Source organism: Nesoenas mayeri (assembly GCF_963082525.1).
Source record: "Nesoenas mayeri genome assembly, chromosome: 26".
Taxonomy (NCBI): Eukaryota; Metazoa; Chordata; class Aves; order Columbiformes; family Columbidae; genus Nesoenas; species Nesoenas mayeri.
The window spans coordinates 3,483,213-3,498,330 of NC_137552.1; the positions used below are offsets into that span (position 1 = coordinate 3,483,213).

Consider the following 15,118-nt stretch of genomic DNA (forward strand, 5'->3'; position numbering starts at 1 on the left):
TTTCTGTTGTTTAAAAGGGAGGGAAGAGGGGGTGGATGGTTTGTTCTTGGGGTCCCTGGTGCAATCTCCGCTCCTCATGGGTGCTATTTTGCAACCTCAGGCGCCTGCTATTGGTCAGCCCCTGATCAGATGGTTGTATTTCCTTGTGTCCCTCGCTGGCACCACGCCATCTCCCTTCAGCTAAAACCCAATCTCCGATATACTACTAATAGCTAAACCACTTGGACTATAAAACACAACAAATCATAAAGCCGGGGGAAAGGACGGCGAGGCTCTTTCCAATGAGTTCTTATTTTGTCAACTCGACGTTCCCGGTGAGTCTGGCGGCGGGGCAGGAGCCGTTCCTGGGACAGATCCCGCTGTATCCCTCGGGCTACGCGGATCCTCTGAGGCACTACCCCAGCACCTATGGAGCCGCGGGCGTCCAGGAGAAGGGCTACACATCCTCTCCTTACTACCAGCAGAGCAACGGAGCCTACAGCCGCAGCTCCGCCTGTGACTATGGGGCCGGCGGGTTTTTCAGGGAGAAGGACCCTGCGTGCGGCCCCCCCAGCCTGGACGAGGTGCCCTTCGCCCCCGAGCCGCGCAAGTCGGACTGCGCGCAGAGCAAAACTGTGTTCGGAGAGAGCGAGGAGCAAAAGTGTTCCGCCCCGGTTTACCCCTGGATGCAGCGGATGAACTCTTGCAATAGTGAGTTTACTCTTTTACAGAAATAAATACATCAATCTCCTCCCCCCCTTTCTTATTTGTTACCGCCAGAGAGAGAGAGAGCGAGCGAGCGAGGGCAGCAGAAATAAGGTTCACTTTCCAGCCCAAACTTCCAGCGGGGAAGTTGGGCGACACGAGAGGCTCCAACTTGCTCCTGACACGCACCAAAACTTCACGCCGCTGAAGTATTTTTTCCCGACACCCCTCCCAGCTAAAAAGTTTGCCCCATATTTAAACCCCGATACAGTATTTCTCCATTTCCCGCCCCCCCTTTTATTTTCACATTCCAGTTCGCGTGTCACTCAGCTACAACGATTTGTCTCTGTCTTTTCCCCACACGCACAGGGAGATATCTTTTCTAAATCAGATCTGGATGACTTTACACGCACGGCCCCGCACCCCACGCTGCTCCCTCTCTCGCTGGCTGCGCGATCTGGAGTTAAATAATATAGAAGTGTTTAAATATTTGAAAGGAGAGGGCTACATTTTTAATGAAACTCGCACATAATGAAAAGTCTGCCTGGGGAGGAATTTTTTTTCCTCCGTGGTGATATATGACTTCTTTAAGTGCTGTTTCCTCAATCAAAAAAAAAGAAGGGGGGGAAAAAATAATCGAGGCTCACCACCCTCCTCCCAATGTTTAGATGCATTTGTTGCCTTTTAAGTTCCAAATTGATGTCCATTAGCGTAGGGACATAAAGTGTTGTGTCCTCTTTAATGCAGAGTTTGGGCAGATCGATTCACTTCATTATTGCTTAAATGCTCAGATCTATTACAGTTGCCGGTAGGGTGGAAAATAGCGAGGGCGGGCGGGGGGGGGAAGAACACCTTGCGATTTTTCATCCCGGAATAAGATGGATCTCTCCCTGTCTCCCCAGCCCTGCCTGGCAACTTCAGCATTAACCCTCCTGCCCCGCTGCACGCAGCGCGGCCGCGGATCCTCCGCGGGGGCGGCCCGGCCAGGGAGCTCCGAGGGGGCCCCCCCTTGGGCTTCACTATGGGGTTGGTCAAAGCCTTGGAGGGCAGGGGATGGGCACACAGCCCTCCGCACCCAGCCGCGCAACACCCCGCGGTGATCCCGCACCTCCGCGCATCCTCTAAACCTCAGGGCTTTCCCATATTTCCCCCCCCCCCCCGCCTCTCCCCCCCTTCCCCCGCTATTTTCCCTCTATTTTTTTTTCCTATTTTTTCCTCTGTTTTTTTGCGGGTGTCACAGGTTCCTCCTTCGGGCCCAGCGGCCGCAGGGGCCGCCAGACCTACACCCGCTACCAGACGCTGGAGCTGGAGAAGGAATTTCACTTCAACCGCTACCTGACCCGGCGCCGGCGCATCGAGATCGCGCATTCCCTGTGCCTGACCGAGCGGCAGATCAAAATCTGGTTCCAGAACCGCCGCATGAAGTGGAAAAAAGAGAACAAATTGCTCAACTCCTCGCAGCTGAGCGCGGAGGAGGAGGAGGAGAAAACGGCGGAGTGAAAGTATTATTTAAAACACGCACAAAAAAGAAAAAATAGAGGGAGTGAATGAGTGTGTGTGAGAGGATGCGGGGGGTGCGGGCTGGTGAGGACAGGGACGACCCGCACATTGGTGGGACAAGCGCCTGCAGCAGCGGCGACAGCTGCAAAGTTTGGGCCACCAATGCCATGGACTCGTGTTCCCGGTGATCTGTCGTGTCCAGGAAAAACAAATCAGGCTTCTAGTTGCGTTTTTTAGTTTTATTTTTCCCTTCCTAAACCTCCCTCCGCTCCCACTCTGCCTTCCCCGAGATGAAGTAATAATAATAAAAGAGTAAAGGGATAGAGAGAGAAGGGGGAAAAGAAAGGGAAAGAGAAAAGACAAAAAAAAAGGGACTCCTACCCGTGTTTCTACCCTTGGTGTCACTGTTAGTAATCTGCTAACGCTTGTATTTAAATGGAAGTGCTGCAATATATGTCATTTGGGGTGTTTATTGTCTTAATTTTGTAAAAATGTTCCATGCACGGTAGACATAGGGGTTTTTAATTTTTTTTTTTCCTTCTTTGGTAAATTAATCAAGCCCTGAGGTCTTTGTAATTAGTTTTTTTGGGTTCTTTTTATCCCCCCCCCCTTTTTTTTTTTAATGAAAATCTACTGAACGAACGAGTACTACCTAAAAGGATGCAAAAGCAACAAGAACAGAAGTTATATTTTATTAAGTTTTGTACGTGTTGTGTTTGAAGTTTGTCTTAGGTATGACCATGGAATTCTCTAATAAAAACAAAGTCTTGGATCTCACGCACCCCCACCCCTGTCATTATTTTCTGATTCTCTGTCCCCTTTTCCAGGGGAGCTGTAAGGAACCCTCGCTCCTCTCTGGGTGACACTGGCTCTAATCTGCAAGGACAAGCAGCTCCAAGCACACGGAAGTTACAGTGCAGAGATAAATCTGGTTTTCCGTCTTTTTTCCTAATCTCAAATGGAAGACCTTTCACCAATAGTATTTCCTCGCTGACATTCTGCTTTAGTATCGCTCTTTTTTATTGTTGCAGCACAAAGAGTTATGACGAAACGCTCTCCATATACATAATAAATCAAGGAAACAGGCAAAAATATGCTCTCATTTATCTACTAAAGATACCTAACATTTGCCTAGCATCTTTCAAACATCTGGTAGCTTGCTTCATCTCTCCAACTCAAAGTGAAGCGTATTGCAAAAAAGTCCAGATTTCGAGGGAATTTGCCCTGCAAAACGAGTAGCTGCTCAGCTCCAGAAATAGAACCTCCGTTTAAGGGAGGGAAAAAAGGTGGACAAAAATCTAAACTAAGTCTAATGAGCTCTTCGGAAAAGTAGGGTTTTATTTTCAATTGAAAGCATTTTCAATGGCTCCTTTGGAGAGGCTGAATTTGCTCGGGATGGGATGGGGAAGTCGCTGCTCTGGACCAAAGAGAATCTCGCTCATGTAAAACGCGAACTTTTCCTGGGTTTTTGGGAATTAAACGAAAGGAAGCGGCTGTTGGGAGCTGCTGCTACTGGGGCTGCAGGGCCGGGGGGGGCAGCCCGGCCGCGTTGGGATCCCGGCTTGTGCCGCTTCTCGGGGGGAAAGCGCCACGAAACAGAATCTCCTGCCTCCCACCCCCTTTCCCCACCACCCCCAAGAAATACCTATGTATGAATGCATCCCCTCCCCTGCCACAAGCTGGTTTAACGTCAGTCACTTTTAAAATCAATTCATGCAGAAGCTTCACAGCTGTAGGACATTTACTATTATTGCCACGCTTTTCATTGCCCGTAATTATTATAATTATATGTCACTTTCAATATGGCGCATAATTCCCAATGAGTTGCAGACAAGCATATGAAATTCCTAAACTGCCTTAAAAAAAAATAAAAGGGAAAAATAAAAAGGAAATAAAAAAGAGAGAAAAAAAAGGAAGAAAAAAAGCTAAAATAATGTTTAAGAAAGCACAGCTCTTTCGTGACTTTTTCACCAATTTCAGAGTGCTTTTACTCCCCAATATTCCTTACAGGTTAGCAAATGGAAAGGAAAAAAACACGTAGCACAATGCTGTGTTCAAAAGAGGACGTGAAACGCTCGGGAACAAGAATATCCTAAAAGCAACGTTGCCAACCACTTCCACCGGCTGGACTTTCCCTCCTTTTCCTTTATTCCTCTCCCCCCCACCCCCCCTTATTTTTTCCCCCTCCAGAAATAAGGTGCGACCGCATCGCTGGCTCCAAGCTCAGCGTGCAGGAAACCTCGACTTTTCTGACAATAACCACGCGAAATAAACCCAAGCGGCCACTCTCCCCACTCCGGAGGAGCTTTGCTTTGTGTCCCCCCCCCCCGCTTCAGATATTCCAAGAGAAGAGTGTCCGGCCTCACAGCGACCCTGCGCCTCAGCCCTCGCTGCCTCTGCAACTTCTCCGGCGGGGCCAGAAAGGAAGAAATTCAGAGTTTAATCCAGAAAAGGAGCTGGGAGAAGGACCCACGCGGGGAGCGCGGACACGGGAGCCGCGGCGGGACCCCCCCCCACGCACACACCTTCTTTTTTATGTCTGCGTTGGTTTTTTTTTTCGGAAGGAAAAAGGAAAAGGCGATGGGGACGATGCGGGTTTGGGGGTGCGGACCCCCCCCGCCCCGGCGCGGTGCGTGTCCCCGCGCAGCCGGCAGGTGGCGCGCTCCGCCAAGGTGGGGGGCGAGCGGCGCGCGCGGGGATTTGGGGAGCTCGCGCCGACTTGGGCCTAAACGGCTCCGCGCTCGTCATTATTTGTAACCATAGAGCATGAATTACCTCTTGAGGTCATCAGTGAGAATTTACGACTGGTCAACAAAAGCACGTGATTCCCAAACGCACCCCCACCCTCCCCCCATATTTGGCCGCATACATAGCAAAAACGAAGTACAGTGCATTGCTATAATTCATTAATACATCATAAATCGTCAAGCACAGGGTTATAACGACCACGAGCCACAAATCAAGCCCTCCAAAATAACCCAAATGAGCTCTTACTTTGTAAACTCGTTCTCAGGGCGCTACCCAAATGGCCCCGACTATCAGTTACTAAATTATGGGACCGGCAGTTCCATGAACGGTTCTTACAGAGATTCAAGCACCATGCATTCCAGCTCTTATGGCTACAACTACAATGGGATGGACCTTAGCATCAACCGCTCAGCCTCCTCTAGTCACTTTGGGGCTGTGGGGGAGAGCTCCCGCGGTTTCCCTTCTCCAGCTCAGGAGAGCAGGTTTAGACAGGCGTCCAGCTGCTCCTTATCTTCTCCCGACTCCCTGCCCTGCTCCAACAGCGAGAGCCATGGAGGCAAACCCGCCCCGTCCCCCTCCGAACAAGCTACTTCTGCCAGCACCACCACCACCAGTTTCACAGAACTAGACGAGACCAGCGCGTCCTCGGGAGCCGACGAGGGCACTCCAGTCAGCAGCAGCATCCCCCGAGCGCAGGCAGAGCCCATCGCGACCTCCACGGCAGCGCCAGAAGGGCAGGCACCTCAGATATTCCCTTGGATGAGGAAACTTCACATTAGCCATGGTACAGCTACTTCTTTTTCCGTCCTTGTCGTTGTTGTTGTTGATTTCCCCACACCCTTCTCTTTTTCTCTCTTTATTTTTTCCCTCCCCACCCCCCCACTCCTTTTTTTCCCCCCCTCTCCTTCCTTTTAGTCGATGGAGGCTCTTTGATCAGAAACGCAGCTATTTATTGCTTTTGTATTTCTTGCTCTGATCGCTGCTTTAAAGCTGCCTCTGGCGCCTGGAGGGGGGGGGGATTTTATTCTAGTTTCGCTATTCTTGTCGCAAAATGTGCGTTTATTTCAAGCTCTTAGTTCTATGTGGATGGTGGGAGAAGATAATTTAAAAATTGAGGGAAGGGGGTGTTCCTGGGCGGGGGGGGAGGGAGAGGAAAGGAAAGAATTGACCATTAAAATGGCATTATATGCACAGATGGGTCTCTCAGCCCTTTCCTACTCTTATTTTGCTGGGTGTATTCTTGACAATCTGCTCTTGACAAAACCAAAATTGCGAGGAGATACACGGGGAATAGCGATCCCCCCGCCCCCCCCTCCCCGGCCCCGGTTTTCTCCCGGAGAAGGGAAAGCAGCAGATGCCCCCCCCAAACAGACCCAGAGACACCCAGACAGGGGCGAAAAAGGGACATTTCAACATCTCGCTTCTCCAGTTAAATTACGAATATTGAGTTGCGAATGTCGGTTCTGGAGGGGCCAAGAGTGGGGGGTTTTACACGTGTTTGGGGGGGTGCGGGAAAGAGGAGGAGGGGGGTTGTTATTTGGGGAATAAGCAGCTTTCATAGCTGCTCCAAGAAGGCGAACATTTTACGTCGGTATTAAAAATAAAAGCGAATTAAAAAGCTTTAAGGCTAAGGAGCAAATGGTAGCAGAAAGGCGAAACCCCAACCCGCTGTTGTCCGTGTTATCCAGACATGACTGGACCAGACGGGAAGAGGGCGAGGACAGCGTACACTCGGTACCAGACCCTGGAGTTGGAAAAGGAATTCCACTTCAATAGATATCTCACCCGCAGGAGGAGAATAGAGATCGCTCACGCTCTCTGCCTCTCCGAGCGCCAGATCAAAATCTGGTTCCAGAACAGGAGGATGAAATGGAAGAAGGATAATAAACTGAAAAGCATGAGCTTGGCCTCGGCGGGCAGCGCCTTTCAGCCATAAATTCTAGAGGAGGAATATCGAGGGATGAAGAGGAGACGAGCGAGAAATACGGAAATGAATAGATAACGCGCCGCAGATCTTAGTTTCGGAGAACTGTACAGTGAGGCACCTTCTGTTCGGCATGTTGTTGATATTCTAAACCAACGCGTATGGTACCGTTATCCCAGGACTGAGTTCATGTCGTGTTCCGTTTGGGATTTTATTGTTTTTGGTTTTGGTTTTTTTTTTAATTAAATTTTATTTCCAGACGCTCCTCATGCTCTTGTTGTTCTTCTAAATGTATGTGTCCGTGCTCTCTTGGCGCTTTCTGGAAAGCTAGCATGTGTAATGTGAGCCCTTTAAATGTTATAACTTATTTATAAATGGAGAACAGATACGGTGGTTTATTTGTTGTATTTTTTTCCCCTTTCCTGAGTTTCCTGCTTTGGGGTGAGTTCTTCTCTGCCTAAGCGAAAATCGGGGGTTCCTGCACTACAGTGGCAGAAAACAGAAAAAGCTTAAAAAAAAAACAAACAAAAATGTAAAAAATTAAAAAATTTAAAAAAAAAAAAAGAGAGAGAAAAAAAATCTCTTGTATCTTTCTGTCTTAAAATTGTCCAGTCTGTGTTTTAGTTCAAACTTCAGGCCAGGGTTTCTAGTCCCAGGCTAATTCTGAGACATACTCTTAGACGTGGGTAAACTTCACTATTAAGAAAAATGTATAAAATCGGATCAACAATAGAGTGCTCTAATATTTGTAAATACTAGAAATATTTCTGATGTGACTAATAGCCGGTTTGTAGTGGGCAGAGTGAATGCAATGTTATGTGTAAAAATGGCATCTGTCATGTCTAGCTGCCTGTTAGTACTTTGCCAATAAGCTTTTTGTATTTGTTTGTAGCTTTACTTGAAGTCAAATAAACGTTTCTCCTATTCACAAAGGCTCCCAGCCGCACTTTGTGCCCAGGCTCAGAGTCGCAGCTCACCCGGAGCTGGAGCGGTGCCTGGATGGAGCTGAGCCCGCCCTGGGCTCCAGCACCGCTGCAGCCGCTCTGGGCAGCTCCAAAACACCAAATCTTCACATTAAATCCCCTGCTGGCACCACAACCCTGCTCAGTGCCCCGAACGCGTCTCCCCCCAAACAACACAGACACCCCCCCCCCCGCGCCACCATATCAGACAAACTGGTTTCAAGTAGTTCAAGTTGCAATAACGCGATATAAACGCTTTCCCCGGCAGATTTCCGTGCATTTCACAACTGTCAGCTACACACACACACAGCGCACACCTTAAAAGCGAAAGGTATTTGTGTGCACATCTATGTACACGTCAAACTGTGTTCTGCACAATTACAGATCCGTGTGTTTGCATCGATACATTTATTATCTATAGATAACCATGTATACATTCCATATCACACATCTCTGCGCTAAGCCGTGCTCTCCCCATACCCCTCGTCCTCGGTTTGTTGTGGCTCCTGCTTTTACCTCCTCGTCTCTGCTTCAACATGTAACTAACAGCTCGCAGCTCTGTAACTACTGACACCTACTACAACGAGGCGTTTTGGCCGCAGATCGTTTACCACCTCAAAGCTGGCAAATGTTGCCATTTCGCTGCCCAGGGAATCCACCCAGGCACAAGAAACTCCGCTTTAAAGTCACTCGATTCGGCAAAGCGCCGCTGCCATCTCTACAGCACAGCTTAGGCTTTCTGTTCGTAGCAAGTAAAGTTGGAGCTTAAAACTTACCAAACTTAATCTCCCACTGTTTAGGTACTTCTTAAGTGATTTTGAGAGGGTTGTGAAGTGGACTGTCAGATCCCAAACCATTTGCTCGCCTTCCCTTGATTTTTTTTTTTTTGTTTTTACCAATAGCAAACTATACCAAAAGTGGGTATGACATTTAGATGTCAAATGGATAGGGTTTTATCTAGAAGTTAGATCGTAAAAATCGCCCAGAGCTCAGACAGATACCCCTCACTGGCTCTCAAAAGTCACGTGAGGTCCATAAAGTTAGTTTTATGGTTTTGGGGAGTTGACAATGTACAATATATTTCACATTCTCTAGAATGTTAAGTGACACTTTAACTGCTTGGTTTGGCTTGTAAGGGGCAGCAATGGGTGAGCACTTTTCCAGATGAGATAAACGTTGCAATTGCAGGGAACATGTTTTGCGGGTCCAGTTTTCAGTCCCGAGAGCCAATAGACTGGAGTCCTGAAAGTAAGTTTTTTCTGAAATATTATCTGTTTAAACTATTTTAAACGGGTTGATATGGCTGAAGGCTGAGGGGGAAGGAAAAAGGGTCTGTCTCTCTTTCAGAGCTTTATTTCTCACTTTCAGAAGGTCCTAATTCTTGTCCTCCCGAGAGCTGCAATTGCATTACATTTCCATCACAGCTCCGGGGCCCACAAGGAAACTTTGTGGGAGCGGGAGATAGAAAATCTGTAAAGATTCATTATCATCGCAAAGCAAACTCCATCCTGTCCTTGCCGGGGGACTTCAGACAAAGTTTGGGTTTGTCCTTCGCCCTGTGAAAGGCTCTCGCTGCTGGCTACAGATGATTCGGTGTGGTTTGCACTGCTCGCAGGGAGCCACAAATCTGGCCCATGCCTTTGCATTTCAAGTAGCTATATTAGCTATATTCTGTCTGTGCTCTTCAGGTTGTTAGCACCTTTCTATTTTAAGTATTTTCAACCGCTTGCCAAGAAATGTGTGCACTTTTTTCCCCCCCCTTTCTCCCTTTGTACACACAGGTTGGTTTGGTTTGGTTTGGTTTGGTTTGGTTTGGTTCCCCCCTCCCCCGGGCTTTATTATTTTTCCCCCCCTTCTTGTTGTGTTTCTTTTTAAATTTAATTTTATTTTTTTTCCCCCCAATAATACGAACGACTGTCCTCATATTTCCGTGGTTCGTTTCGACCATATGGAGACACTGCCTGACCGCTGTTATGTCTCCAGCCCGCCTTGAAGTGCTACAGAAAAATAATCAGAGAGGCTGCAGTTTGCACACGGACCCTCCAGACCTTATGGAACCCACCCATATCTCCCAGGTTCCCTCTGAGGGTGACTCGGTTCTGGACAGGGCAGGCAGCGGCCCTTTTCCTTCGGGCAAATAAACAAGCCAGAGGGGCAGGGCAGGGGGGGCCGGGGCTGCGGGGGCTGTGGCCCCGCTCCGGGCAGGTGGCCCCGGCCGGAGGCTCCGGTTCTGCGGCCGCACAGATAGAGCAGAACAGAGCAAACCAGAGCAAAATAGAGCAGATAGAGCGCAACAAAGCAACCAAAAAAAGCCTGGAGAAATTGCTTTTTTTGAAAGTAATCTGCAGCGGATTTGGGGGGACGCTTCATCCACACTCTATCCACACATCTATTCCTTAAAAAATTTAAACCCAGAAAGAGTTCAAAGCAGAGGTACTGGGAGGGGTGGGGGTTTCTAAAATTTAGAGCAGTCACAAGCTTCTCTTTTTCCCCCCCTCCTCTTTACGGTAAGTCAACATTTGGTGGACACATGTCCGTCTCTTTTACACAAAGCAGAATGTCCCCCTGTAGCACACTTTGGAGATTGCTTTTCCTTCCTTGGGCTGTTTTTCCTGTCCTGCTCCATGTGGCTCCTAATATCTTTGCTATTAACATGTGAACTTCTGGCTTGTCCTTGGGCAGTCAGGGGGTGGCCAGTGCCACCCTGGAAAAGCTCTGCTCTCCAAACCTGGGAACACGGAGGCAGAAGCTGGTGGTTCAGGAAGGGAAGCAAGGTGCAGGGAGCCTTCCCTGCCCAGCAGACTAGTTTATGCTGAACAGCCTCTCCCTAATCTCTGTGCCTGCTTTTCAGTCGATAATAAAGATATTTGATGAGATCCTGAAGGGTTTCCATGGAGTGGTCTTTAGAGGTGGATTTAGCTGCACAGGCTGCAGGCGGTGGGTTAAAGCGGGTGTGGAACTTGGCTTGGACCAAGGGCTGGCCTAACGCTTTACCCTTCTGATCTATACTGCCCACTAGAAAGGATTCTGAGTGATTCAAATGTTAGTGAGTGATTCAAGGAAGAAAAGTGATATCCCTTCACCTTAATGTATGTTGAAAAATGTAACGGTACGTTCAATGCACACATGTACCCACAAACACTGTGTTTCCAAAGGATATTAATCCATCCATGTGTCCATAGACCTACCCACCCATCCACCTCTCCCCCATCCATCACCTGCGTCACTGCCCCATCCCCACTCGAAGATATTCAGTTTTTATACAGTCCCAGGGAAACTTTCCTTCCCAATTCTCTCTCATCACAGGAAGCACAGGGGGCTTTTTTTCTGAAGTAACACCATTTCTAAATTATTGGTGTACACGACATGTTTTTTCAAGGGGAAAAAGAGCAGTCAAGCCAACCAGACGGAGGGGAATTTGCAGTTTAGCTACAGGAGGAAACGACTGCATGGGTGACATCAGGTGACAACCCTGTGCCACCCCCTTGATTTTGGCATCCTCAGCATAGAGGTGGCACCGGGCCTGTGTCACAGCAAAGGAGCAGGGACTGGTGTAATGATATCATTCTCCTTCCTGCCTATAGCTCACAAGAAGCCCCGTTCTCTGACTATGAGATCTGCTTTCTACCTGCAATATGTAACTTTGTTTTTTAAACGTTTTAATATATTTTTTACAAGCTGGATTCCCTCCCACCCCCATGGTGTGAACCTCCAGTTTCCTGTGAGGCACAGGGAGGTGTCATTGTCTGCCAGTTCCAGCCTGGAAGCGTCACAGGCTTAGCACAGGCTTCCCCCCCACCCCATCCTTTAAAGAAAGAAAAAAACCTCCCTGTGGCTGGTGCAAAGGAAGTATAAGGAGAGTAAACAGGAAAAAGGAGCTCTGACCGTGCAGGTAGGCGGGGATTTTCCTTTGCGCTTTTCATCATTTCTCTCACTTTAATGGCATACAGCAGACATGGGACAATTAGTTCTTCTGGAGCTGGAGAAGACAGAATAAATACAAAGTGCTTTAATATCGGGTTTAAGAATATGGAGAATGTCTGGCACGTGAATACTATTTAAAAGGGCAAAAATACGTGTGTATATATATATTTAAAACCTGCTGTTGCACAGATCTTTGTGCGATGACTCTGGGTACCAATGGGGAAACCTTTGCTTTAGGGACTCCCCAAAACTGCGGCCAGTGGCGGCCTGAGCAGCCTAGAGCCGTTTGCCCCACAGTGCAGGGGCTGCCCCGGTCTGGAGGAGCCTCCCATGGGCTCACCTGGCTCAGCCCCTCACTGACTGACATCGCCTGCAACCACAGACACTTTTGCCTTTTTTCTGTCTTTCTTCCTTCCTTTCTTTCCCGCCCCCCCCCTTGTCATGTCTCATGTTCTCCCCATCCCCGAAGGTTTCCTGTTTTGTTTACTGAACAGTATATAAACGTCGCTGGGACTTTGGGAAGAAATAAAAGAACCCCCAAAGCAGTGATTTCTCACTCAGGGTCCAGCCCAGGCTCCACAGGCTGGACCAGCTGAGCTGAGCATCTCTGTTCATTCATTCATTCAAGCCCCCCTCAAGCTCCCCATGGCCAGCCTGCTGCCGAGGGGTGAAAAAGGTGCCATTTCACCCCTAAAATACCCACTTGGTTGCCAGGTTTGTTCAGTGAGACAGGGGAGGGACAACGCGTTTGTGCAGCGAGGATCAGGGCGCGCTGCGATGCCAAAGGCAGCTCCAAGCTGTCAGGCCACCGTCGTGGCTTGCTTTATTTTAATGTATTTTAGGGATTTCTTTTAAGTATGTGTGGACTCCAGACCATCTTTGATCACTGGGTATGGCGTAACACTAAATTAGATTTCCTTCCAGCCAGGTTTTTAAAATTCAACCAAGAAAGCAAGCAGACCAAAGTAACACTAAAACCAAAACAAAGAAACCTCACCAAAACCAAACTTCGCCAAGGTAACCTAGTTACAGATGTGTATGATATCTTATTTTATTCACCAAAAAGCGATTAAAATCTGTTAAAGGATTTAATTAAGAGAATTAAATGAAAAGGAAGGGGCACAAATGAGTTGGAAAAAAGCGCAGCTATTCTAAACGATTAAATCGCCATTTTAACAGTATAATGGGGTTTGCATACTGAAAAGAGAAATCAGAGCTCATATCTCATCAATAATTCATAGGCAAGAGGGATCATTCCGAGGTCAGCAGACTTGTACAGCCCGGCTCCTCTCAGCATCGCATCCCAGCCCGACACGGAGCCGGGGCTGCCCGGGCACCTTTGTAACGCAAACACAAGCTCTAGGATTTGGGCTTTTGATTTCTTCTTGAATTTACCAAGTCCCAGTGCCCGGCTGGGACCGGCAGTAAGAGAGGGGGAGGGCTGGATGTGCCTCATGTTGCTGCTCCAGTACAGACACACACCAACAATGTGGTGATTATGCTTTTGAGAAGCCAAAGGGATCTCCCCCCCCCACCCCCCCCCCGCCTTTTTTTTCTCTCTTGGCCACAAAAACGAAGATTGGGAGGCTTTGGGTGCTTATCTGCCTTGGCGGGGATGGGCTGGCGACAGGGACTAGAAATCGCACTGCTCGGGCTGTAATTCTTGTATTTCAGTCTATTTAAAGGAAGAATCCGATTCTTCACCTATTTATTCGCGATAGTCCTGTAAATGACTCCTGGCTCCACACACACACCGTGACCTCCCCCGAAGGGAAGGGTTTGGAAGGAAACCAGCCCTTTCCCTCCAGCTCCTCAAGCCCCTTTCCCTCCCCCACAGCTGAATTTCAGCCTGAGAAATTGCTCTTTCTTTCCCTCAGCCCCAACCCCTTCCTTTTTTTCTTCTGTTTCCCCCCCCTATTTTTTATTACACGTCCGACCTGAAGGGAAGGAGCTGACGGGATTATTTAAAATCCTCTTGATAAAGGTCCCTTCTCAATTAGGGAACTCGAAAAGGACTTTTTATGAGGTTTAGCTCCTCCTCTGGGGGTCTCTTTCCAGCCCTAGAACGAATTTCAGAATGAAATTTTCTTTCAGAACGTGGCTATTTCGGCGTCTGAACTGATTTTTCCCATTCTTTCCTCTCCTAAGGTTAAACAAATGATATTTGGAAGGAGGTTGATAACTTAACTCGAGAGGTGTCCACCCTGCGTAGTTTTTCCGTGTACTGTTTCCCTAAATAGCTTTAAAAAGAAACTATTTTGACAGCGAGCGTTGAAAGAATCCGACTAGTACGAGGCTTTTTTCCACTTTGATTTATCTCTTTTTAACATGTGTATGTGTGTGTGTGTGTGTATATATACACATATAGATAGATATATATATATATATCCTTCAAGTCAAAACAAATTACAGCGCTGGGATTTTGTGTAAAGGACATTCGCTCGGTGACAAATCCGGGCTCTGTTTATACAGGGAGAGTCTGCAAAATGGGGAGGCGGGGAGCGGAATTTGGGCTCAATTGGGGCTGGAGAGGGGGGAGCCCCGGGCAGGGGACGCGGTGCAGGCGCCGGGGCTGTAACGTCCCCGAGCAGCCAGCAGAGCCCGCCTGAGACCAAGTTCACGGGCAGCGGGGCCGGGCCGGGCCGGGCCGGGCTGGAGCGGGACCGGCCGCCCCTGGGATCCCCGGGCTCGGTTCCCCCCGCGGGTTCCCCGCCCCGGGCTCCGGCCTCCGCGCTGCTCGTTCTGAGCTCCGGTGCTGTGGGGAGAATCACAGGAACATCGAATCATAAAAGCATCTCCCTCTTTATCCCCCCAAAAAGGAGAAAAAACAACAGAAAACAAAAAAATCCCACAACAACCAAACCAGCTAATTAGCGCAGTCAACAACCCATCTAGGTGAAATCCCAAATAAAATATCGCAGTGATTTAAGGTTTGTTTCTTTTTTTCTCTGTTATATTTTCAATTATAAAAGTAGGGGGAAGGAAAAGCGAAAAATAAAACGGTCTGCGACAGCAGTGGGTGAGCTGGGGATAAACATCTAATGTTTGCAAAGCTCTGATTTTTAAGTTCTTCCCTAGGAAAAAAAAATCACTAAGAAATGTCCAGCTTATTTTTTTTTCTTTTCTTTTAAATCAAAATAAATAAAATGGGAAATCAGCGCCGCATGAATTTCTAGAGACGTAGACAGTAACTCTGGTCTTGGGGGGCTTGTTAATACAGCATTATAGCTCGAGGGGTCAAAAAGTTGAGGGTCAAAAGTTTAGGCTGTGCGTGACTCAGTCCTGTGTATAACCCTGATAGACTGATGTCAGGGTGGAGAAAAGGGGAGAGGGAGAAAGGGGGGAGCGAGGTGGGAGGAAGAGGCTCCGCTCCCGG

At 48.3% G+C, this 15,118-nt stretch overlaps 2 protein-coding genes across 2 annotated transcripts; both read left to right on the forward strand.

Moving 5' to 3' along the window:
* Positions 1-281: 281 nt before the first annotated feature.
* On the forward strand, positions 282-2,184 carry HOXB6 (homeobox B6; the record flags this gene model as incomplete). The annotated part of the gene is made up of 2 exons (XM_080359918.1): positions 282-690; positions 1,925-2,184. The coding sequence occupies 2 exons, from the start codon at positions 282-284 to the stop codon at positions 2,182-2,184; spliced, it is 669 nt and encodes a 222-aa protein (XP_080216044.1).
* A 2,982-nt stretch (positions 2,185-5,166) lies between these two features.
* On the forward strand, positions 5,167-7,650 carry HOXB5 (homeobox B5; the record flags this gene model as incomplete). The annotated part of the gene is made up of 2 exons (XM_080360021.1): positions 5,167-5,716; positions 6,621-7,650. 2 exons carry the CDS (start codon positions 5,167-5,169, stop codon positions 6,866-6,868), a joined length of 798 nt encoding a protein of 265 aa, XP_080216147.1. The 3' UTR covers positions 6,869-7,650.
* Between the last annotated feature and the right edge of the window lie 7,468 nt (positions 7,651-15,118).